The sequence below is a fragment of the Phalacrocorax carbo genome, chromosome 9, assembly GCF_963921805.1.
Source record: "Phalacrocorax carbo chromosome 9, bPhaCar2.1, whole genome shotgun sequence".
Classification (NCBI taxonomy): domain Eukaryota; kingdom Metazoa; phylum Chordata; class Aves; order Suliformes; family Phalacrocoracidae; genus Phalacrocorax; species Phalacrocorax carbo.
Genome location: NC_087521.1, coordinates 27,247,239 through 27,272,213, shown reverse-complemented (window position 1 = coordinate 27,272,213; position 24,975 = coordinate 27,247,239). Strand labels below are relative to the sequence as shown.

Sequence of the window (24,975 nt, the reverse complement as noted above, 5' to 3'; positions counted from 1 at the left end):
ATCTTCCTCTTATGCAATGCCTGCCCTTCCTCAGCAGGGATCAAATCAATATGGGAGCATGCAAAGTCAATGGTTTATTTCAAGAGGTTTTGAATTGGGCTTTGTAGGCAAAAAGGCATCAGCCTTGTTTCAATATGAAGACACATTGGTATTTCCATTCCACGTCTATTTGTGGGACAGAAATGTGACTTTGTTCCTCTTTAATCCTGTTTAAATGCTCTTTAATCCTGTTTAAATGTTACACTATTTTAAACTAAAGTCTGTCAGGAAAAAAGAATCAAGTCTAGGACTCGAATTATCCCTGGAGACGACTGGGGATCCCACTCGTTCGTGAATGAGAATCACCTTGAAGGAAGTTAAGAACAACCTTGTAGCATTGACATTGCATTTCCCCATCCTTTCTTCTGGTTTATGTTAGTACTTACTTCTATGGTGGTGGTTTAAGCACACAAACCTGTGCCTACGCATACACATGCAAGCACGTCACTATAATACAGGTACCAAACCATACAAACAGTGTTAGCAGTTTATTGCATGCCCTTCTGGCAGCAGAAACAGAACTTTCACATAATTTCTGGAGAAATGCTGCAGTTGTAGGCCAACTTACATAACCGATTTAGTTCAACAGAATTGCTTTCTGCCTTTAATCTGCTCAACAGTTTATCTTTGCTGTCGTGATCGGTTGAGCTTTCTTTAAACCATTATGGATTAGCGTTCTGCTATGACACATTAAAAGCTTAGCTTTGTTTATTTTTGTCAAGAATGGGGGAGGCATATCAGGTTCAAATGTTCACACAGCAGTTTATGAATGGTTATTTTTCTTACATGGCCATCAATATATTCATGTACCAAATGCAAGGCACAGCTAAACACTTCCTGAGAAAGTACGAGTGGCTGGAATAAAATATTTGTGATTTCATTACAAAAAAAGAAAAAGAAAGAAGGAACTTCATAAATTTGCATAATTATTTTAATCTGTAAATACAAAATTTAATCCAGCATTCAAATAGTTCATCACATCCACCAGCTTTGTTTGGAAGACCAAAGAGTAAACGGTCTGGAAACTTAATTAATAAAGCTGGTTGGGGATTTTACTACGTTTGCATTGTTGTTGCAATTTGGAGACAGAAATCCTGCCAAAAGCAATCTGTCATTCAACTGCAAGGAGATAGCGCACCATAATGCACATAAAACACCAAACAAACAGAACCTCAGCTACATGGCTTACAAAAAGGTGTTCAGATAATATTAACCAGCTGTTCAGTGAATTTTCACAGTGGATTCATCAACTATGAAAGTGGGTGATCTATTAGAAGACTACAGTTTGAATCTAGGTCCAAATTTCTACTATAAATTGATGAGCACAATATACTATTTTAAACCAAATCCAACAACTAACACAATTCTTTGACCTCTGTGTAATCTACATGATTTGCAGATGCCAGCCTGGAATAGAGTTAGAGGTTGTGTTCCTGAGCACTGCCAGTAATCCTCTGCAGCCAAACACTATTCCAAGGAAACACTAATTCTGTGATCGGTCGTGCTGGCAACCCTACAACCTCGCAAATGAAGCAAGTAGGCACTTTCGCATTCCCAAGAGCAACACAGACACTAGAGAAGTTACAAAAAAGAGTGGCTAGTAGTGCTAGAAAAAAAAACCAAAAACATAAACCTGGGAAAGTAATTCAGAAAAGAGGAGGAAGAAATCCAACTTATTTGCAATTAGTGTGCTGTTTGTTTTGCTCTCTTATCGCGAGAGATCTTTATTCTGCACATTCCAGTGAATGGCCATTTGCTATTAATTTATCTTCTTTCTGACGGCAAGTGGAGCACCATTCCAGAGTTTCAACATTCCCTTGTTGCTGCTCTGGTTAATGCTGTCTGCTATTTAAACAAAGCATATTCCAACCAAATCTGACTATATATGGAATTCCCTGACAAGTAAAAATTTGGATGCCCTACGAAAAAGAACCATGAAAACAGAATACACGCACAAACACACAAAACACTCCAAACCACACAAACTCTGCACGTACTAAATCAGGCTCTTGGTGGCAAAGGTCAGGTACCCAGTGTGACCGACCATCTCCCTGAGTGGCACACCGCTTTTGAACTGCACAGTTCCTTGCTGCGGCTTAGGGCATGGGCTACCTTGGTTTGATGGGTTGCTGCTGTCAAAGCCGGTGCTAGAATTGTCCTCAGCTGCTTTTCCAAGGTCAGGGATTTGCAAACTAATTGTCCTTACATTGTACACTCGGAGCAGAATTTCCAAGGTGTTAATCTCAGTAAAACCATATTCTTCCATCGCTAGGTAGGTTCTTTGGACTTGTTCGATGCAGGGGGAGAAAGAGCAGATGCGGCCACCTGCAAAATGAGACAGGGAGTAGAAAAGAGAGCAAAAAGAAAAAGGAAGCACTTTTTATTTGTTTTTCAAATTCTCCCAGATGCACATAGAATTGCTATCATACAAAGTGAAAACATTTTTCAAGAAAATCTCCATGAGGCAGCTATGCATGTTTAAAGCACACAAAATCAAACGTGGATGACTCTACATGATGCTTCAGACCTTTTAAAAATTGCAACAGCACATTAATTCATATTCCAAATTCAGTGTTGCCCATCACATTTGTTCATGATAAAACTGTTAAAGTTGATCCCTTTAGAGCAGCGACTCTTTTGGAATCACTATCCACTGTTCTGGATTGAGGCACCGAGCTCAAGTTGGCACATACACAAAGCCAGAAGTCATTCTCTACACACTGTACAGAGTTGCCTTCATTAGAATATAAGTGTGTATGCACACACACTCTGACAAAAGCGGCTGTGTTGATTTGAGAACGATGGTATGTGTGTACAGAATAAAGTAATCTCTCCAGGCCATAGATGGAGTGCTGCTAAGGCTTTACCCTTTTAGTCAAGCTGACTAGCATGTCCCCTGAGCATTACAGTTTACTAGATATCACACTAGGCAGTTTTTACAGTAGATGCTTCAAAACTCTAGGACAGGACTTTTAAGTGATAAACGAACACTTGTCTCCTCGTCTGTGCACAGTTCGGATTTTTGATTCTAAACACAGAGTACTAATAGCCCCCTACAACTTTCTGCATGCTACAATGTCACCTTAACAGCTGAGAATAGAATGATTCAGATTTACTCTGAAAAGCCACAGCCAAATGAGATCAAAGAATTAAAAGGACACTGTCTGCCATAAAGCCAGGGCATCTGCTTTCACCCAGGACACAGCGTCTCACAAGGCAACTGCCCTTCCTGAAAAGTTTTTGTGCTAGGGGAAGGAACACTGGGCAATGCAGCTTCAGTTATTGTTTTACTTATTACAATTAGATGACAATGCTTGCTGACCTGATTTGCATTCCTTCCCAGCCCTCTCCCAGGCCCATCCAGTCAAACCTTCCAACACCAGTTGTCTAAGTAGTTAAAGAACCCGTGCAAGTGAGAGCAAAGCATCCTGCTAAAAATAGAGGCTATACTGGGACTATGTGAAGCCTGCTTTATCTCAAACTCCCCTTTTTTTTTCCTTTTTAGTTTCTAAAGTCACATCTCTAAAAAAAGAAAGCATCAGGTCTGAAAGCATCACTCTAGCACTCTAGCTACTGTGCAGCAATAATGTGCTGGGTACTGACTGGGGAAGAACGCTTTCCATGACCATTAATCCACCATACACTAAGTAGGATTTCATTTTAGTCCTGAAATAAAGTCCCCACAGCCAGGGGTTCTTATCATGCATCTTCAGAACAAAGCACCCTGGACAAGTAATTCCCTAGAGTGACAATTAAAAAACTAATCTAATAATCACCTGCAAAATTAATGCTGGTCTGTGTCATTATTAACCAACTCTGTTGATGCCGATTTAATTGCACACCCAGTCCACTAGCTCCCACGGAATTAGATTTATATGTTCATCAGGATGGCCAGGGCTATCAAAATGATTCTGAATCAGACAGCTAATCTTTTCTGGCCAAAGCAGTAAATGCTTCTACCATGTTTGTAGATGTAAAAGAGAAAAGATCAGGAAGAAATTTCTGTTACATAATTAGAAAGCTACTATGATACACATATGTTATAAAGATAGATGTTATATTCTTATTGCGTAGGGAACTGAACGAATGTCCAGCTTAGCTAAATGTCAGTTCACAATGACTCTTTGTCTGCAAAGCAAGAATTTGCAGAGACCAGAGACTTACTACTATTTCATTCAGGCTTTTTGTTTTTGGTGTTTTATATTGCAATAAAAAAGGAAAATATGTTTACATTTACAGTAAGTCTGTTCTTATTTATTCTGACTACAAGGGTTTCAAGATATGTTTAGGCTTTCAAATTCACATGTTCTAGATTTACAGTCAAAAGCTAAGAAGCCTGCACACAGCTGTTGCCATACAAGCTGCAGAGCCGCCCACAGTTCTTGTCAAGCCTTCAATTAAAGGCAGAGCACCCTTCATTTTGCCTCAGGATGGTCAGCTGAGCATAGCATGGCAACACCAAACTTGGTGATGATTTATCAGACTGCCTCCTGGCAAAGTGGACTGCTTGGGGAAGTGGGGTTCCAGAAAGCAGGCTTTCAAGCCACTTGGTAGGGAAGAAAGGTCTTGCTTGCAATAGCTAATATCCAGAGGGGAAGCGCAAAAAGTAATGTCACTTTACTTACTGCACTGCTGGAAGCTTCTCAGTTATGAAGCATGAGAAAGCAGTGTAACAGCTGGTATCCCGTATAACTGAGAGCATCCAGTGGGTTTTAGTAGTTCTGCCAAGTTAATTTTTACCCTTTCCTACCTATTGTTCTGGATATTATTATACATCACTCCCAAATAAATATACCTACAAATAGCTTAGAAGCAAAACCACCAAGCATCTGTGTCTGTGGATCCTGACAAGCGGGAGAGGGGTCCCCTCTGCTTTTTCCTGTACACACCATCAGGCAGGCTGGATTTGACTTGCTGGGTGGACTTGTTTGATTAAGCAGATATTAGGAGAAGATTGGAGAACTACAATTAGCAGAAGGTTGGAAGGCAAAAATGAAATTGCAGTTCCAGACTGCAAGAGGCTGCCTAAAATAGAAAGATTTGGGAAGCTTCAATTGCCATGGTGCATTTAGACAAGCAAAAAAGTGGACTCTGTGCAGCAGAAAACCAGCACTCAGAAGGACATCCTCATCTGTTCTAGGAGCAGAGACGCTGTCATCTTCAACAGACCAGATGCTTCTGAATTCTCTACACTGAATTCTCTACAGAGTTGCCCTCTGAACCTTCGCTGGATTACCAGCTAGGCAACACCCTTTCTGTCAGAATCACCAAACAGATATAAATCTAGATTTCAGCATTCACAATTCTCAGATTCTTTGAGAGCCCTCTTGTCCTTTAGATGTCAAGAGGCATTTAGGGCTTAAAGGACTTGAATATGCATTGCTTTGTCTTGCCATGCCAAGGATTCCTTAGTGAATGAAGAAAAGACATGTACTCCCTCCCTCTCTGCTCACTGGGGCACACTGCTCTGTCTGTGTATCACAAAGGGGTGGACTAGACTAGAGAGCAGTGAAAACAACTGAACGGAAACTTTTAGTACAAACTGAGTTTGTGTTCTTTCAGAGCTCTCCTTTTAGGAAACGCTACCATTCCTAAATTTGGTTAATGAGATCTGTGTGTCATCATAAATTGATATAGTAATTATCTGAGACTAATCCTGTTCACGTTGGGAAGCTGTGTGAGCTTTTTGATCTGAAGAGCTGTCTAAAAATGTGTTTATTCATGTATAATGCATCTGACAAGTGCTACAGTTGAGGAGAAGAGAATAATGAGGCTGTATGAAAGACTTGTATTTTTTTCTACCTTCAATTTTACAGGGAGCGAGTTAGTTTGAAACATTTAATGGAGAGGTTAAATCTCCTGAACCCGTAGGCTGGAACAAGCCCACACAGTCCTGGCAGTCATTGTAACCAGCAGTAGGGTCGAGAGGATATGAAAATTGAAATACAATTCAGGCTGGAAATATTAGAGAAGAGAGCTTAAGGGAAGGGGGAAATAAAAGAGAAGATTTGCATCCACATAGCACTGTACATTTTAACAGACAGTATCTAATTAGTAATGAAGGGACACACCCTTGCATCTTTACAAGATGTCAGTGCCTTGAAAACTGCTCCTCCTTCAACAGCAGTTCCTGGTATGTTCCTGCGCAATTCCAACAAACAATTTTGTTTCTGGTTCATCTGAGCAAGGACTAACACCTCTACCCGTTCTTTTTAGCTAATATCTGCACTACATCTCAAGTATGGAAAATCTGGCAGTGCTACCCAATTGACAAGAACTCCAGTGCATACTTATGAAACATAAAACGTGTCCAAGTTATGGGCTCTCACTTCTGTAGGTTATATTATGTGTCACAAGTGCTCTGACAGGTTTTTTCATCATCCCAATATTATTCAGAAGATGCAAAAAGAACATATGTAGTGCAGCACCATTAAGTTCCAGGAAAAAGGGCCTGTAATTTTAGAAACGATTCTGTGATGTAAAGAATACAACCCAGCATTTTTATCTCCGGTAAAAGAACACAGCTCTGGGTTTTGGGACTTCAGTGCATTGTCATAATTGGAAGATTACGTTACAAAGATCTCATGGAAGAAAAAAAATCACACAGGCATTATCATTATGCAGGGGCGAGGCAGGAGAGTCACTGAGCAGCATCACCGTGGCATTTACTTTGTGCTAGTAGGACACTAAAAATATTGCCTCTGTAAAAGGGGACAGAATGTCCTTTAAGCGAGTGTGCTCGTGGGCGATTTGATGTAGCTTCCCTGACAAGTGAAATTAGAGGATTCGGCTGTTGGAAGAAATGAAAGGATGTTTCTTGATTCAGAAAAGAAAATTTTCTCCAAATCACTTCCTAGCTCATTAACAGAAAAGCCTGATGTGATTTTCTGCAACTGTGACCTGAACAACTACATTTGTAGGTGCATCCTTCAAAAGGAATTTATTCCTGCTCACTATTAGGGGCTAGCAAAAGCATGCAACAAGGAAATTATAATATCAGTTGGCTCCAAATTGGGGAAGAAAACCTAACAACTTCCTTCAAGAATCCTTCCATCCCAAACTATTTCCTATAAACTGTGTAAAGGCCAGCATTCCACAAGCATGAATTACAATGGGAATCCTTCTGTTTGACCCATGACACTGAAAGAATCACTTTTACTTCAGGCCAGGCCCATCGTGTGCACCCGACCTACCAATCCGTGACAGACCGGAGCTAGGTTAATGCCCTCCAACGAGATACAACTACTGGGACTGGCTCAGCAAACAGCCAGTGCTGCTGCTGCTGCTTTGCGGGTTAGCACCTGGGCCTGGATCCTAGTGGGGCAGCTTTGCACTAGACCAGATGGCTTCTCAGTAGTGAGAGTATACGCTTCAATTTAAAGTTAGTTTGTGGATCTTTAACCTCACCTTGAGTTAATTCTCCTTCGAATCAAAGCAGGTACCACACTAGCAAAGGCTGGTGCCCATATTTTCAGCAAGCACTTACAGCTTCATTCATTCATTTAATCCAGAACAACCTCCTGGGGACATGAGAAGCATTGATACTGACTTGGGTAACACCTGCATGGGTGGAGGACGACAGCACGCTAGACTGTTAGGCTTCCCTTCCTGCCCTAACACATTCCCTGTATGTTCTTGAGGTAGCCCGAGCCCAAACAATATCAGCCTTGATGTCACTGCCCTCTTCTCAGTGTGATTCAGCCCGGGGTACTCCCTACCCAGATACCACAGGGGTGAGACTTGTGGCCAGGGATTTCAGCTGCTCCTCAAAGCAGCAACTGAGTGGTTTAAAAATGGGACCATGAACAACCTCTGGGGCTCAAGAAAAATAGCCAGTGAGATTTTCTACATGGATGTGGTACTCCCTGAAAGCTCAGGGGAGGAGGGAGGCAAGCCCAAATGAAAATTGAAACTAGCTAAACCAGGCAATGCCTTACCTGTACCACAGGCTACCAGGAGGGTGAGATATTATTTATTCTCTTATACAACATCTCTCACAACCAAACCTGGCAGGTTAGGACAACAATCAATGGCTGCACTAAAGGGAAAAATGAAAACAAGACCTGGTTTAAGTCCATTGTATACAAACTAAACAAATATAAGACTTTGGAAATGAAAACCAACTACTACTACAAAGAGCAGAGTACTGCTGAAGGGCTTTGGTGATGGCAGGAAACGCAGAGGCCCAAACAGGGAGATATTCAGAGGGAATTTTCCATGCAGAGTTTTGGGGGGAGACCTGACAGCACCATGTTACCTGATTCAGGTGATATCTCAAGGATCACAGTTTGACAAACTCATAATTTAGGGGCTCTATGATGCTCAAGAGGGAGTGGCAAGTGTGAATTTAAGTGTAAAATCTTTGAAAGAAAGAAAAGAAATAAGAGAGGGGTGGTTTTAATTATTTGGTTCCTCAGATTGTTAATTTAAACACCACCAAGGACTGATTTTTAATGCAAGAGGCCAATCCAACCTAATATATGGCTGTATTTTTCTATCTCCTTACCGGAAAACTTAAAATTTCTGTGAGAATTATTGTACAAATGGGTTTCTCCCTCATATTCCACAGCCTTGGAAGAAACAGACAATATTTATGAGAGTAGAGTAGGTGGGTGTAGAATTATGTTCAAAGCACTACAGTATTCAGCTGTGAGATGACTCTTAGTCAAAGGTTTCAGGGCATTTAAGAACTGTAGAATACTGAGGATATTTTTGTAATTTTTCCATTTTCTTCATTTTTTAAAAATTTAGCCTGAAGGGGTTAACAGCAACTTTGCAAAACCTACCAAGGTCAGATATTGGGAACAGCATCTATGACTACAGAAAAGCATTAATCAGCAGATGCTGCAAAAGAAAAACAGTGCAGGTCTGGAAATGAAAGCAAGTTCTGCAGTGCAGCAGTGCCCAAGAGATATGACAAGCAGCATTTCTGCTGAAAGTGTGAGGGGTGAAATCAGCACAGAAAGATGCAGCTGAGATGCAAGCCTGAACATCGGCAGAGCACATCACCAGAAAATAAGAACCTCCTAGTCACAAACATACTGTGCCACTTTATTCTTTTAGCTCGTCAGAGGTTGGCAGTGCTTTAAACAGGAGGCCAAGCTACTGTAAGTTGTGTATTTACAGCACACTGCAAGGCATAATGTGAGTGATAAATGTACTCTGTAAAGAGGATCATTAACACTCAGCCTACTAGAAGCTGCAACTATTTAGGATCTTGAGCTTAAGTAGGAGAGAAAACACTGATTTGATAAGGTTTTGTTAAGGTTAAGAACTCTTACACGCTGCCCCAGCTGAACACTCTATAATGAATACTGTAGTTTTAAAGAGGAGGCTAGCTAATGCTATGTATTGAATTCGCTTAGCTCTGATTTCATTCAAAGTACCTTAAGGCTTTAGGGAATAAATTACCACTATCTGGCAGTTACTCTGAGATATCTGCATGGCACATCACAATAAAACCCACAGTATGAATGGTTCAAATGTGACCCTGTCCAGATGTGAGAGGGAGGGCATGGAGGGAAAAGACTGGAACGACTCATTTTATCCACTGATGTTTTATCACCATACTAACCCTTGGAATGGCAGTGAATAGCAGCGGTATGTGCACAGACTGTTCTTACTGCAGAAGAGCTTTAACTGTTTGAAAACAAAACAAAGGAGCACTATAAAATTATCTGCCTGTGGTAGGGAAAGAGAAGCAGTTACAGATACCCTTCTATCATATTTTAGATTTTACAGCAGTAAAAAAAGGCCACAACAAAACTACCCGCATGATTTGGAATAAAACAGAAATGTGTGTAAGTTTGTACCTATTACTACTGCGATCAATTATATTTTATATTAAAAAAAAAAACCCAGCCTTTGTTTATATGAAAAATAGCAAAATAAAAAAAAAGTCTCTGGCTTAGTCAGGTACTGTGAGACCCAAAAGATGAGCCTTAGACCACCACCAGCTCTCAGACACTGGTGGCTGTTTGCAGCAAAAACTGCAGCAAGGATCAGCAACTTTGCCTTTTGACTGGTACATAAAGTGCATGATGCCACTTCACAAGCACAAAAACGTGGGATTTAAAAGTATTATGTATATTGCCAAGGCAGATGTAATCTTCTAGCATAGCCCAGTAAAGTATAGCCAGATGGTATGGCCAGTTTGGGACTGTAATACCTTATCTAGGATTTCAAATGCTGGAGTGAGACAAGGACTCAAAACTTGGAACTGTTCAAGCAGCTCTGCTTAGTATTCTAAACATGCACCACTTAAATAATTCAAATTGGACTGCGCAATGCAGCGCCTCCTAAGCTTGGAAGTCAGCTGAATGTTGTGCTCACTAGATTAGATAATTTGAGCACGGGAAGGGCATCGTACAGTGCAGTGAAAATTGTTTTTTCCCAGGACACACTGGAAAGCAGCTAAATATAGAGCTGTAACGCTTGCAGGTACAGACCGCTAACAAGTCTGTTCACTTTTTAAAGAAAGCATGTGTTACATTGGTATCAGAAAGCTTTCTAGAAAATTTTCAGCAGTAGCTGAGGTAGCGTAGCAGCTGGGTTAGTGCTGACTGAGCAAGGCAATGCACATTCAGTGACCTTTAAGAACAAGCTCAAATCCTGTGATTTCAAGAAGACCTAGCATTTTACTTAATCACAGTCAGGCCTGTGATTACATATTTTAACAAAGAGCTGAGCCTTGGCACGTAATTGAGTTTTACTAAACTCATGCCCCAGCACTGTTCAGCACTCCATGCCCTCTTGATTAGAAAAGTCACTTTTGTAGATGGAAGTGATCTGGTACAGGTTAGTTCAGATCCACACTAGCATAGTTACACTAGTGTAACATTAATTAGGGGAAAATTTATTGCAGGATAAAAGAATGATTTATTCACTGAAGTTTATTTTTCAATAGGGAAAAGATTTGTTATAAACTGATGAAATCCACCCAATACCTCAACAGCAGTTCTCACTTGCTGTCACAATCCTGGAATAACTGGCATAAACTAGAACAGCCTTTATGTTCCATCCACACTGCCACCAACGACAAACTCATCATTAGCTCCAGCAGCAGAGATTTAAGGCAGAAATTGGCAAGCATATTTAAGTATAACCAAGTATTCTTTAACATTACTGATTGGGTGCTCTGTTATATAGGTTCTAATCTGCAATGATTGATGCAGTGCGTCTGAACACCTTCTATAGAAACACCTTTCCACTGAATTGCCAAAGAAATTTGCTTTCAGCATTTATTGTTACTGCTGCTTCCCACACACCTCAGATCTAGCAAAATGCACTTGACAAAGAGTCAAAGGGTTTTTTATAAACTGCCCATGCTAATTGTAGCAGCTAGCACAGGCCTGTAGGAAAAAGTACTTCCTCTTTCAAATCTTCCACTATAAACTGAAGACCTCTTCTGAAGGTTTTTCAGCCTTAGAAATGCCTAGACTTTGACATGCCTAGACAATGACAGCAATCACACAATGGAAGTGAACAGATCTAGCGTATGGCTCAAAGGCAGAGAGGTGAGCATGCACAGCACTTCCTGAACAGAAAGAGGTAAGTGCAGTTACCTTCAGCTTTTAACGCTGACTTTGCATGTCCTATGGCTTCCCATGGTGATGGAATATCTAGGAACACGGCATCTGCAATGTTTGAGACACCAAACCCATTTTTGCAGACATCCTGGTTGGTCACGGTGACCAGATGCTCTACCCCATGCTCCCGAAATTCCTCCCTGGCCTTCTCGGCTCTCTGTTGGTGGAACTCCACTGTGTACAGGTGTCCTGTGGGAGCCACTGTCCTGATGAGAGCATGGGAGAGGGATCCGCTGCCTGTACCTAGAAAAGACAACTCATGAAATGCCTTTCAACATTAGAACAAGGGTCTTCTCCATTAGTCCTCCTGCTTGGAACACTTACTCAAAACCCAAATGAATAGAAACCATTGGTTAAACTACTGAAAGAGGACAGTCCTTCCTTCACAAGGAGAGAGGGACTAAATGACCTAGGAGACAGTTTTCAGAGTCCTCAAAGCACTAATTAAAAATCTGGCAAACTCAGGACCTGTCCTGTCTCCCTCAAGTAGAAAAATAATGCCAAGGGTCAGCTATACTCTAACAAGTGCTACAAGGGAACACAAGGAAGTAAATGTGACAGGAAATATTCAGGGAAATTGACTAGAGAGTTTTTCTCAAAGTGTCAAGACTCTTGTAGGGTGAAAAGAGATGAAGGCAAATTTTAACATATTTTCAAAACCTTATACTTCATTAACGCAAAGAAAAGATGTTGGCAAGTGTCCAAGCTTGAAAATCCTATTGATGTCCATGCAAACAAATGGCCTTCAGGATATGGAGTCTGTTTGCCCGAGCCTCTTAAGAGACACCGGCCGTCCTCAGCTCCCACTGAAATTATCCACAACTAAGGCCTCTCAGCTCCTTGCAGCCATGCAGACCAAATGCCCTGATTTTGCAGGTGACTCACATACATACATGCCTACACATTCTTAACGAAATCTAATGAGATCCATCACAAACGTGAAATGGTATGTAAGTAGAATTACCATGTACAGCCAGAGACTAACTATTAAGACAGATTTTTTTGCTTTAGTTTGATAATTTAGGAGACTTATTTTTAATGATCCACTGGCATATTAAATAGATGAATGACTAATAACCAACATTTTCACTGAAGAAAACACACATATACCAATTCACATTACAAATTACTCACTCAAGTGGCATTTAATGAATAACCCCCCAAACTCAAAACCCCACAGCAGCCCCAAATTATCTGTGTTTATTGATTTATAAGTCTGTACTTGGAACACATTTCTCCTGTAGAAATAAAATCTATTTCTAGCTCTCTTCAATGACTGTTCAGGCTAAATTTCAGCCTGAAGCGAGTTCTTTCAACTCACATAAATCTTAAAAAACTCATAAAGGACAGAACCTGAAGTACAGCAGTGGTGGAGAAAGCTCAGAAACTAGTAGAAAGGAAATTAATTAGGGGACACAGGGGCTGGTACAACTGCTTAAGTGGAGCGATAATTTCCGTAACTGTACAGGAAGTCAAAGTTTACTGACAGATCCAGGGTTCTTGCCCTCTAGTCAAGTAAGGGGAGAGACATTCCTGTGGCACCGTATTTAATCCGACAGCTCTGAAAGGGGAGCCATTCAGACTGTAAACAGAGCTCACGGCCCATGTTTGCCACCAGATCAACCGACTGCGCTGCAGAATCAGCACCACTCCTCGGCTTCCCTCTGAGAGGGCTCTGACCCCATAGGCAGGCAGCACCCTCCCCCCAGCTTTAGTGGGGCAGATTAGTCTGGGAGGGAGACCTATAGATTTTAGCACTGCCCTCAGAGACATCCAAGGGAAGAGAGAAACTGAGACACATGAATTTATTTGAAGTGAAAATCTATGTATCCATGCCAGTATTAAAATAAAGCAAACAAAGGGCAAAAGACATGTGCACACATGAAGAACTATCTGGTTGCAGCACCTGTAGGCTCTAAATGTCAACACAAACTTTTCCCTGGTCAAAAGAAGTAATGGTAGCACAGTAGCCATGTGGTTGTAAAAACTCAGTGATAGATGTGCAGAGCAAAGAAATAGCATGTCAATGATTCTTTTTTTTAAATAGGTCCTATTGTTCATAGGATGCTAAAATGACTGAAATTCTGCCTTTACATTTCATGCCAGAAGACAGAATTGCACAACTGAGAACTTTTGCAAACTGATGGAATTAATTATTTTACCTCTCAAATGGGTAATACTGTGCACTTTCTGTATGTTTCTCTGCTAATCTAAAGGAGTGAACAGAAGGCCTGTCAGCACAGCTGGGCTGTAAGCAGAAAAGAGAGGCAACTTGCGCATGTATTCCAGTTTCCTTGTTCATATTCTGTTACATTTTTAATCACTTTCCTTTTAAAACTGCTCTTAAAAACACCACAGAAGATACTGTTTGTTTCCTTCCTAGGAAAACCCATTAGGATTTTTTGGCCTATTTTCTGATACTCTGTTTTTTATTCACAAACACTCCAAGCCAAAACTTGAACTAAACCCAGGATGTTGGAAGTCACCACTTGCAGGCATATTACAGACTGAGCTGTTGCTAAACAAGGTTGCCAGGAATTATTTATTGTTGACTGGCTACCACAAACGTGAGAATAATATATATGTATCACATTTTAACATACCAAATTCTATCACACTAACATCATTAATTAGTGTATTCTGAAGATGCTGCCTGCCCTCTCCGTGACAACACTCTCAAAACTGCAGGAAACAAAGAACAAGATGGTTATGAATCACCCACCATTGCAAAATCTCTCCTCGAAGAGATGACAGATTCTGAACCCAGTCCTGTGATATGATGATGGCCCTCAACTCTCATGTGCCTGATAGTTCAGCACGCTTGATGTGACCTATCAAGAATATGAGGGTCTGGGAGTTCAGCACGAGTCCATACTCAACACAACCCCTAAAGCCCAACCAGTACTGTCTACAGAATGCAGGGGTTCAACCCTATGTTTCTCTAATGTTGCAGAAGGGGAAATGAATGTTTATATTCACCTTCTCCCCTGCAAATCTGCAACATTCAACATCTGAGTCCTCCCACCACCTTCTCTATTCCTTTTTAATTTCTCTCTGTCCTTATTTCAAAATTGCCACTGAAAAAAGCAGAATTCAGCAAAATGTGGTCAAAGAGTCTTTGACACCAGTTTGGAATAAGTTCTAGTCATGTTCAGGTTTGCTTGGGAAGTGAAGGGCATCCTTAGCATGATACAGAATCAGTCAGGGAAGAAGCAAAACGCAAGGAGCACTACTGAGACATGAACTAGAATGCTACCAAACCTGAAATATCGTAGCTGAATTACCTGCATACAAACAAACCAAAAAAATGAATGCTCAAAATTAGTATTTTGTATCATAAGAGGTGAGTTAAGAACTGGATGGACTTCGATAGATTTTCATTTTCATATAGGTTCAGTGAAATGCCTATGCTCCGGATTTGGCCTAGAAAGCAGAAGGCAAGACAATTTCTAGAACAAATACAGTTTATAATTTTTACACCAGGATGCTTGCCTTTCTGACAGCTTGCACTATAAATAGCCTTAGAAACTGTTTGCTTTCTACCACAGGACAATGCCCATTTAACTAGAGCATATTAATAATGAATGAACTCTACAGAAGACAGGTAAAATGGTAATTCAAAGTGTACTGAAGACATTCTTAACATCACAGCTGCTGTTTTAGAGCTCACTTAGGTGAGCACTTAGGTCATTGCTAATGCCTTTGGAAAATATGGTGCTCTTTTGCATTGACTATTCCGTGATCTTAAATATCTTAGTCAAAACGCAGACATCTGCATTGCAGACTCAAAGCTCAAAATCTGAAGAGGAGGCACTGTGTAGAGGATCAGCATGTAGACTAGGAAGGTGGTCCATCTCAGTCCAAACCACATGAGTTAGGTGGCCAATGGCCCTGCAGACCTATATAGCATCTTTCCCTTCTTCTTGGGCTCAAGCACACTCCATTCTTCTCTGATACCTTGAAGCTCAGGGGAGTGCCTCTGCCCTCGCCTAAGACAAGGAAAACACTGCAGTTTTAGAAGGATTTCAATCCTAACAAGTGGACACTCTAGCTCAGCACCTACCGATACTTTCTTCTGATTTGCAGACAAGAAAGTATTGATCAGATTAACTCCCCAATCATTCCCCTGACCTCAAACAGATCTGTTCTTCTCACTCTCTGCTTATTCAAGTGACAGGTTTTCCACAGAGAAGCCTCCACAGACCTCAGCCATCTTGAGACAATGTTCAGGTTAAGATCGTTCCTCAGCTTTTCAAAGCTGCAGGGGACAACCGAACACTGTCAATAGAAATATGAGTGTTACCGCAGCAATAAGAGAGTACATTTTTATGCTGTATTCTGTTTAGTCCAGTTTTCTTATTGCAAAGGATATTTGCCTAACCTCCTGGAATCCCACCCATGCTATAAACATAAGTGAGCTCATTCTGTGTTCCACTACATTTCCTCACTGCAGGCTATCACTTGGCTTGTCCTCCCTAAAAATTTCTCCTCATGGGTGCTTCTTTCTAAAAAAGGAACTACAAATTGTGATTTAGGACTTACAGATGTTTACAGCAGTGCATAAGCAAACTCATTTTGGAGTAAAGCTGTGGAAGCTCCTAAGTACATACAGGGGTTCATATTGCTTGAAAACAGGAAAAGTGAAAAGTATGCAGAGTATTATTTAATACTGGGTCAATACAATGTCTAGTAACATTTTAATAGAACCGAAGTTTCTGCTGCAAAATTTGGCTACCTACGATACTCTAAAATGAGTAAATACAACAAAGCAACGACAGCGCGTTGCTGTATTTGTCTCCTAGCTACGCCACTTAGACGTAGAAAATAATAAGACAGGTCATGAGTCAGCCAAGAGAACGGAAGGAGCCTCAGAACGAAAGGAAAATTAATCTTTAGACAGAACTAACAACTCCATAGCTAATAACTGTCAAAACATCGAACAGAGGAAGGCTGCTCACTGTACATGACAAGTTTAGGTAACAGGAGAATCATTAATAATTTTTAGCAAATATATGAAGAGATATTAAGCATCTGATGGAAACTAACCCAAAGATCTTACTGTGAAGACAGTCAAGGCAACAAATCATGGTAGCAGAGGTACAACCCAACAAAAGGAGGGACAGAGAAAGGAAGGAGGAGAGGGAGGGAAAGAGCTTCAAGGAGATGAGCTGGTGGCTGAAAGAGGAAACAGCACGTTAAGAGGTTCACTTTACAGAAGGCTAGCTCTTTCTCCTGCCTATCTGTTGTGGACACCATACTGATATAGGCATTTTAGGCAGCAGGCTGGAAGTCTGAGAGAGCCACTGCTCACTGACCAGACTGAGGAGTTACAGGAAGGATAATAGGGAAGTTTTCAAGACTGGCACTGCCTACAAAATGAATGGGAATGTGAAGACTGCAAAGAATTTTTCCATAGAGATTCAAGAGTCATAGTTCTTTAGAGAGGGTTCTTCTGCAGAATGGACATAATACTGTTAAGTTCAGAGTTTGTGAAACACGTGTTGGTCTAGTGAAACGATAAGATGAAAGTGAGTCCAGAAAGCCTGGGAACAAACACTTTAGGCTATGAACAGCATTCCTCACCAGCTGCAGGTCAGCCACAAGTCTGAATACATTAGAGTGATACCTCAAGTGGCCACAGTTTTGGTTCAGTTCTTTGATATGTCAAGAGAATACTATGCTCTCTGGTATTTGTACAGATGAGGCCTTTCTTATACTTCAAAAGGTGCTATACAGGGATCAGGTTTTCGAATTCTTCTCTCACTCTAACCTGAACAGCTGCTAAGAGGTAGATAAGGGAGACATTATAAAACATAGACTTAATTAGTATGAGCATGTTCCAAAACCAAATTAATATTTACAAACTTTGATCTGTACCTTACACTAAAGATAGAGCTGCAAACAGTTTACATATACTTAGGCCACAAAAATTTTAAAGACATGAGCACTATTTGTCAAAGAGTCTATAAGCCCTTCAGAAGAGTCATAAGCATACAGATGACTTGCTGAGACTCCACAATAAACTATTTATTACGTATGCATTAATCATTAAGACCTCATTGTTTTTTTATGAGTGTACTCTTAACAAAATCTATACCCAGACTAGGAGTTCGAAAATCTCACAATTGTTTTTGCGAAGCTCTAGTGTAAGGCTGTCCAGCAGCTCCTGTTACTCCTCCACAGGGGAACTGTGAGGACACAGAATAGTGTTCTCAGTCTTCAGAAATTCAGTCTACGGGCTCAGAAACTCATTGCTGTGTGGCAATGAACAGGGTTTAGCAATTTTTAATTTGGGATTTAGCTGAAGGGGAACAAAAAATCCAATTAACATTTTTGCTCATGTGAGTCTGATTTTGCTGAATGCTGAAGGATCAGTGGGATGGTGGTTAGAATACTTTTGACTAAATTACATTTTGTCTAAATACTATACTCCATCGAAGCCAAAATATTTCTGAGATTTATCAGATTAAATGAGGTTTCACAGTGCTGTACTGCATTCCCTGAGTAATTCTGAGAGTTCGGACAGACACTTGTTTAGGTCTCACCAGGGAAAGAGGACAGTAAAAAAGCCTTGATATGTGGGGACTGGAAAGAAAAACAAACAAACAAAAGGATTCTACACACATTTGTTTGGAAAAAAATATCTGAAGGGTTTCATAGTGGTTCCAATGTAGTATAAAAATAAATGTAAAAACCTCAAAGTCTGCTGTCAAATGCAGTTGTTATACTCCAGACAGCTGTAATCACTGGACTGAAAATAGCCTTGCCTGGGAAGTTAACATGAAGGTTAGTTTTGGAGAGTGGGTGACACAAAAGGCAATATTCAGCTTTTTCCTTTATGAAGACAGTGGCTGCACATGCAATGAAGGGATCAGAGCTACCTGATGAGAATTAAAGTTTCACACTACCAGGCCACCTGCAACAGGTATTTTAGCAGCTATCTCAAGTATCCTTCAATTCTGGAAAGATCAGGCTGCTTTAGACTGTATCAAAGTGGGGAATTCCTTAGATCAGGGACCAATGTTTTCACGAGATCTTAGCTCCAGTAACGGAGTTGACAGTTTTTAAATCTCACCATACCTTTATAAATTAGAAATTAGCAGAAGACAGAAAAAGGATCATGTTCCTATACCTCCACCATGAAACATCAGGCAGATGTCAAGTTCCCGTATAGCCTCAGTAGAGTATGTCTGGATTGTTTAAATTATACATGCACTGCTGACAAGCTTGCTCTTCATGTATCTATTAAAGATTATTTAAAATAGTAAAAACTGTATTAATACGTTTATATCATTTATGAAAAATCATGACTAATCAATTTAAACCACATAATTCAAGTGATAAAATTAAGCCTTCTGGTATTCTACTGAATTTTTATAATCACACACAGAAGATCATTTACACTCGTATTCACAGCATTACAACATGACACAAAGGGTATTTCATCTTACTTTATCGATCCTTTCTTCATACAGTTGTGGAGACTAATCCACAATTCTGCTTGCTTACAGAAGGTAAAGGCAGGGTACTCTTCCACGGTCTAATTAGCAAGACAAGAGGAAAAGAGCCTGGCCTCTTCACAGTGCCCGCTTTGCCAGTCCCTACAGCAACTATGTATATCAGTGCAATTTCAAATAATAAAAAAGACAGACCTTCATGCTAATTAATGCTCAAAATACATCTAAAACCAGCACCAGCAGGAAGCAGACTCAAACGTCATTACTAGACCAGATATCCTGTCTTGTTTCTATTAATCTCCACTGGGCTAGTTCTGTCTGGGCTACACAAGGTTAATCTAGAACTAATGATTTTGGATCACTGAATACCGTCTAATTTAGGATGGCACCAAAGTAGGTTACATCATCAAACTGGAGGCTCGGGTTGTCAATACCTGTAACATTTTAAATTGAAATCACCACTTCCAGTCAGTTGTGAGCAAATTTGCAGTAAAATCTCTTGCTTCAAGGTTAACTGGATGAATCTGATGCAATGCTTTCTTTTTCTTTCTTTCCTTCCTTCCTTCCTTCCTTCCTTCCTTCCTTCTTTCTTTCTTTGTGAACAGTGAATCTTTCAAGCAATACAAAAACAACTACAGTAGTAAAAGTGTTCGCTTTTCCTGGAAAGCTGAAGTTATAATACTTTGACAGCATAGGCATTAAAATAAACCTGGGGACAGTTTCCCATTAGCAAAATGATTGATTGTGGCTATGACTTTTTACTCATAACATTTTTGGGAATCCAGATATGTTACCTCATCAAGTGTTTCCATTTATTAGCTAAATTCCCATTCATTAGCTAAATGAACTTTTAAACATTTTCATCCTCTCTAGGTACCTTTGACACTATGGAAAACATTTTATGTGCAGCTCTGTACTTTAACATTCACCTATTCCAAGTGAATAATTTGCTATGTTTATTTTTCCCATCCTGTCTAAACATAGCAGGGAGGGGAAGAGGTGAAGAGCTGCCCAGTGAACAATACTGCTACTTCCCATGACAACCCTAAAAATGCCTGAGTGTCCTACAAACCAAATTATAAACTCACAGGACCCAATCATTTTAGCCATACCAGAGGCTTCTGCACATGGCTTTGCCTGTTTTAAGTGCTGCTATACAGCAACCAGCTCCATATACCACCCGTTTCTTAATGGGTGCAACTGGATGCAGAGATAAGTGGCTTTTCAGTTGTGTTGGAACATGGTCATTATGCCTGAAAAGCTGCCCAAAATTATGCTTGAGTGGGGACAGGAAACGTTAAATGCAAGAAAATGGAGTGCAGCACAACCTCGTCATGCTAATCGTTTGCCATATCTATGCTTGAGAGGGAAGTGTAAGAAACTGCTTCATAAAAAGACTCAAAGGAAACAGCCAGAAAAAACAAGGACAAATTACCTCAGTTCATATTTTTACAAAATACAGAGATGCCATCAGATCAAGCACGCCTTATACTGCCTGGCAGTAATGAAGTCATGAAGGCATTATTATAAACTGTATGTAACCAGGAAAATATTAATACAAAATTTCATTCCTTACTTGCAAATTAAGCAAAATCATGAAGCTGTATTAAATTAAACCAAGTTTAGAAACAAAACACAGCCCTGTGATGAACACATCATCCATTGTACTACATAGCTACAGTGGTTTTGCATGCAGTTGTGGTGCTACAAGTGGATCACACAGAGAAAGAGAAAGACGAAATATATGTACTTACATGGTATCACATTCTATAAGTACTACCAATTTATTTCCCTTATTAGTTCAACACCCTATCATTAGAGTCTCCTTCATTGATTTACCTCAACTATTTTCCCTCAAACTGCAAATTCAAGTGCCTGAATTTTGATTCAAAGCCCATATTTAAAATTATTTTTACAGTACTTAACAAGAGTTTCAGAAAAGGCAAAGACAAATGCTTACATATTTATTTTAAGAAGATTAATTAATCAAACTCACACGCAAAGGTATACCCGTACATGAAGCTAGCATACTGAGGTAAGATTACGTGTTGAAGAAACAGCAGCTGATAACATGTACACATGAAATAGAACTACTCAATGTGTAGGCTGGGAAAATTATATCACAATGGAAAAAAAGGAGATTTTTTGCAAAATGTAACGATAAGACTGTTTTTTCACAAAACTGTTGGTGTTAGTTCTTAATAAATTATTCCGACATATTAATTATTACCTGATTCGCATACTATGGAGCCTGGTTTCAGTTCTAACATCATGGTGATTATAGAGATGTCGGTGGAATAAAGAATCTGCGTCCTATGTGGAAGATTCATGGTCCACAGTTCTGGAGTTGGATGAAGAATAAACACCCATCCTCCTTTACTGCAGGTCACTTTGGAGCCATACTTCTTGCCTATGAGGTCTGTGGAATGCCTGATGACCCCGTACTTAGTCTGAGTTACAGTACCATGCTGGACTTTCACGGGAAACATGGATTCATGGCCCAAGAACACAATAGCTGTGTCACCATCCTTTATTGTATCTCCATATTCAACAAAACTCATTGTGACAGTCTTGTAGTTGGCTGACGATTGTCACCTAGAAGAGAATAAACGTCAAGAGAGTTTTGCAGGATCACAATGGAGTTGAAACTATAGACATAAAACCAAGTAACTTTATTTTCCCCAATATAGAACAAAACCAGACTGTGCAAATAAGGTGTCAGCAAGAGAACTCCATGAAGTTCAGGGACCCCTTCCCCACTGCACCCTTGATCATTGATTAAAAACAATGGAAAGATCCCACAGATTTTAATATAACCAGTATTTTTCCCATTTTATGGTACATTTTAAAGAAAATGTAGGAAATACATTATAATTTACTCAGCCTGCTCCACAATACTACTGAGAAACTTGCAAGGTAATATCAATTTCAGCACTCTGTTAAACTCCAGTTCACAAGCTCTCAGGGTATGCTGTTAAGGAGTAACTTTTATTTCCTTCTGCTGGCTTATCCCTTGGTGATTTACAACATAAGACAACAGCTACTTGCCTGGCTAGTAGACACTAGTTGTCACTAAAAACTTGTCACTAGTTTTTAGGACCACTAACAAAAGTTTACTTCAAAGTTTTGCACATGAATGTTTAGAGGTAGGATATGGTAGTATCTGTGTTAATTTATGCATAAATTTGACTAACTACAAGGAAAAAAGAGTAGTGTGGCCTTTAATTTGCCATTGGGGGTGCAAAGTAATTGTCTGGGAAGTGATCTGTGCTGCAACTAAATGTCAACAACCATTTGCAAGCTAATGCAAACCGTTGTATCACTTTAGCCCCATGGTCTCAGAGCTGTTTACAGAATTACAATTAAATTTTGTTGTCTTTGAGAAGACAAGCTAGAAACTGGAAGGCGGCTTACAACGAAACCTGGCATTGCCTTTCAGATAAGGCAACTATCTAAGCTGCAGGTTGACCAGTTTGTGGAAGGAAGCTTTTAATGAAGTAATGGTGATCCCAGAGTTAGAAATTAAAGCGTATGACAGAAGGCTTTCAAAGTGAGGTTTCTGGTACTTCTTCCATGAAAGAATTAAGAGCAGTGTTACTTTTGGTTTCAGAATAATTATTTGATTCCAACACTTTTGTATTGAATATGTAACAGCTTGGTCCTACTTCATTGTTTTCATTAAAATTTTTTCAGTTCTCAAAATCTAGTCTGTTTTTGTTGACTGAAACTCCTTGTAGTTCAACTTGCTGTTAAACAGCCAGATTTATAATTTTTCTGCTGCAGTCACTGAGACTGATAAACAGATGTGCTTGTGGCCAAAACTTCCAAAGCTTATGACATGCTTATTGCATAAGGTATTCAGATGCCAAAGCAGAAGAAGCCTGTCTGGACATAGGGTGAAACAGCAAGAAGGGCAGCCCATGAATTCAGAAATGTATACAGGCTGGGCTTTGTGAGATAGTACAAATGCTTAAGCATTTTATTGCTTGTAACTCATGATTATATTCATGTCTTATTCATAAATGACACTTGTTCTCATTCTAGATATTACTAATGCAACACAGTTTTCAGCTCTTATCTGGAACAGTACCATTTGAAAGGTGCTCAACTATAATCCATTTCTTTCACAGTATTTAGACTGTAGTTACACCATGTGCAAAAGCAACATGACTGCGACACATCTGCAGGACACGGAGAGAATTATTCTCCCTTTGATTACACAAACTGGCTTCCAGTTTCTTTGCCTTCCTTTGAGCCACGACACTTACCACAGCTAATTGTCACAAGTGTACGCTGACATCCCAAGTGACGGATCTCTCAGGCTCAGATCTCACCCGGCACGTACACGTGGAGTAAATTCAGGGTCTGAGATGAGTTTTGATAGTTTCTTTGTCTCCCCCTATGGCAGGGTGCACAGTGATCTACAAACACTCATTTTCATTAATTTTCAATCATTTACCATTCCCTACCAATGCAGAGCCTCAAGCACTGTTGTTCCATGTCTCTCATTTACTCTCTGGGTAGCATGCAGATGGCTTGGTACAGCATTATTTTTGCCACACGGTGCTGTGGAGGGGAAGGCGTGGCAGTGTCTTGTGGGAAGAGGTTAGGACTTTTCTGTGGGCTTGCCCTGCCCGCAGCGACCTAAAGTCAATAACCCAGGCGATCCTTCGCAGCATCACAAATCAAACCGCTGAAATGGTTCTGTGTTCCCTTCAACCGTAATAAACCAGATACACCTCTCCCTCTCCTGACCAGCTTCCACGCAGACCTGGCAGGCTGCCTCTTCCCTCTCTGAGAGGCCTGGCTGCTGGACAGGGCAGCAGGGGGAACCTCCCGGGGAGGAGGAGAAGGAGGGGGAAGCAGACATAACCGCCTCAGCTCCCGGGCAGTGCAGGCCCCCCGGTAACAGGGAGGCCGGTGAATCCGCTTCCCGGCGCCCCGTTCCAGGAGGGCTGCCCGCGGCCGCAGGGCCTCCCGCCCGCCCCGAGGGTCGCTTCTCCCCGCGCCCCAGTGCCCCGCCGCCTCAGGGCCTCGCCTCCCCCCAGCAGCCACAAGCCCTCCCCATCCCCAGAGCCGTTACCTCCGGCGCTGAGCCCGGCCAGCAGGCCCGGGCCGGCTCTCCTCACACGCGGTGCCCGCCCAGCGCCTCCTTCCGCCCCGGTCGCAGGCTGCTGACGCTCCCGCCTCCCCGCCGCCTCCGCCCCCGCCAGCCCTACCTGCCGCCGGGGAGCCGCCGCCGCCGCCCGGCTCCTCGGCCCCGGCTCCCGCCGTCACCCGGCCTCTCGGCCCCGGCCCTCGCCGCCCGATCAAGGCGTCCGTGCCCTCAGCCCTTCGCCCCGCAGCCCGACCCAGCCTCCCGCCCTCCCAGCGCTCCTTGCTTGGTCCCTGAGGAGGGGGGCGGCCACCGACGCCCTCAGCAGCCCTGCCGGCACCCCGAGCCGAGCCGGGCGGGGGTGGGCGAGGGGCGGCGGAATCAGCCGGCTGTGGGAGCGAGAGGGCGCAGAGAGGCGGCCGCCGTTCGCCGTGCCTGTTGGTGACACTTGAGGGGTCCCAGCGGGTGGCGGGTTGCTGCAAAGGGCCACGAGGGTTACCAGTGAACCCAACGGGAACCCATGTTTGTAACTCATCAAGCATGTGTTTGGGGAGCCCTGAGGGCCGCCACCAGCAGGGGTGAAGCCCCTTCCCCAGGGAAGGGCTCTGCGTTTCGCTGGGCCTCACCTCTGGCGCCAAAGCAGGCGGCTTCCAGAAAGCTCTGCCTGCCCTCCCCCAGGGCAGCTCAAGGCCAACTGAGTTCTTCATACGGGTTTCATAATGCTGTAGGAGAAACCACAATGTGGGCTCAGAAGCAGCGGAATCGTTATCTAAACCTCAAATAGCATGGTACTAAC

The 24,975-nt window shown here is 41.6% G+C and overlaps 1 protein-coding gene across 4 annotated transcripts; it reads right to left on the bottom strand.

Annotated features, from left to right (window-relative positions):
• Positions 1 to 952: 952 nt before the first annotated feature.
• On the bottom strand, positions 953 to 24,409 carry TRMT61A (tRNA methyltransferase 61A). 4 transcript variants are annotated; one of them, XM_064460843.1, is made up of 5 exons: positions 24,304 to 24,409; positions 23,353 to 23,505; positions 21,315 to 21,679; positions 11,604 to 11,870; positions 953 to 2,364 (listed from the first exon to the last, which is right to left on the bottom strand). In XM_064460843.1, the coding sequence occupies exons 3-5, from the start codon at positions 21,643 to 21,645 to the stop codon at positions 2,036 to 2,038; spliced, it is 927 nt and encodes a 308-aa protein (XP_064316913.1). In that variant the 5' UTR covers positions 21,646 to 21,679; positions 23,353 to 23,505; positions 24,304 to 24,409; the 3' UTR covers positions 953 to 2,035. The 4 variants fall into 4 exon arrangements, with proteins under 4 accessions (XP_064316913.1, XP_064316912.1, XP_064316914.1 ...); XM_064460842.1 differs by lacking the exon at positions 24,304 to 24,409 and adding an exon at positions 24,168 to 24,267; XM_064460844.1 differs by lacking the exon at positions 23,353 to 23,505 and having other exon boundaries at positions 24,304 to 24,407.
• Positions 24,410 to 24,975: the final 566 nt, after the last annotated feature.

Coding starts and splice junctions, on each gene's coding strand:
- TRMT61A (XM_064460843.1), bottom strand. CDS start 21,645: ATGAGTTTTGTTGAATATGGAGATACAATAAAGGATGGTGACACAGCT. Junction 11,871..21,314: donor CTCCATAGTATGCGAATCAG/GTAATAATTAAT, acceptor TGTCTTTTCTAG/GTACAGGCAGCGGATCCCTC. Junction 2,365..11,603: donor GTCAGCGTTAAAAGCTGAAG/GTAACTGCACTT, acceptor CTCATTTTGCAG/GTGGCCGCATCTGCTCTTTC.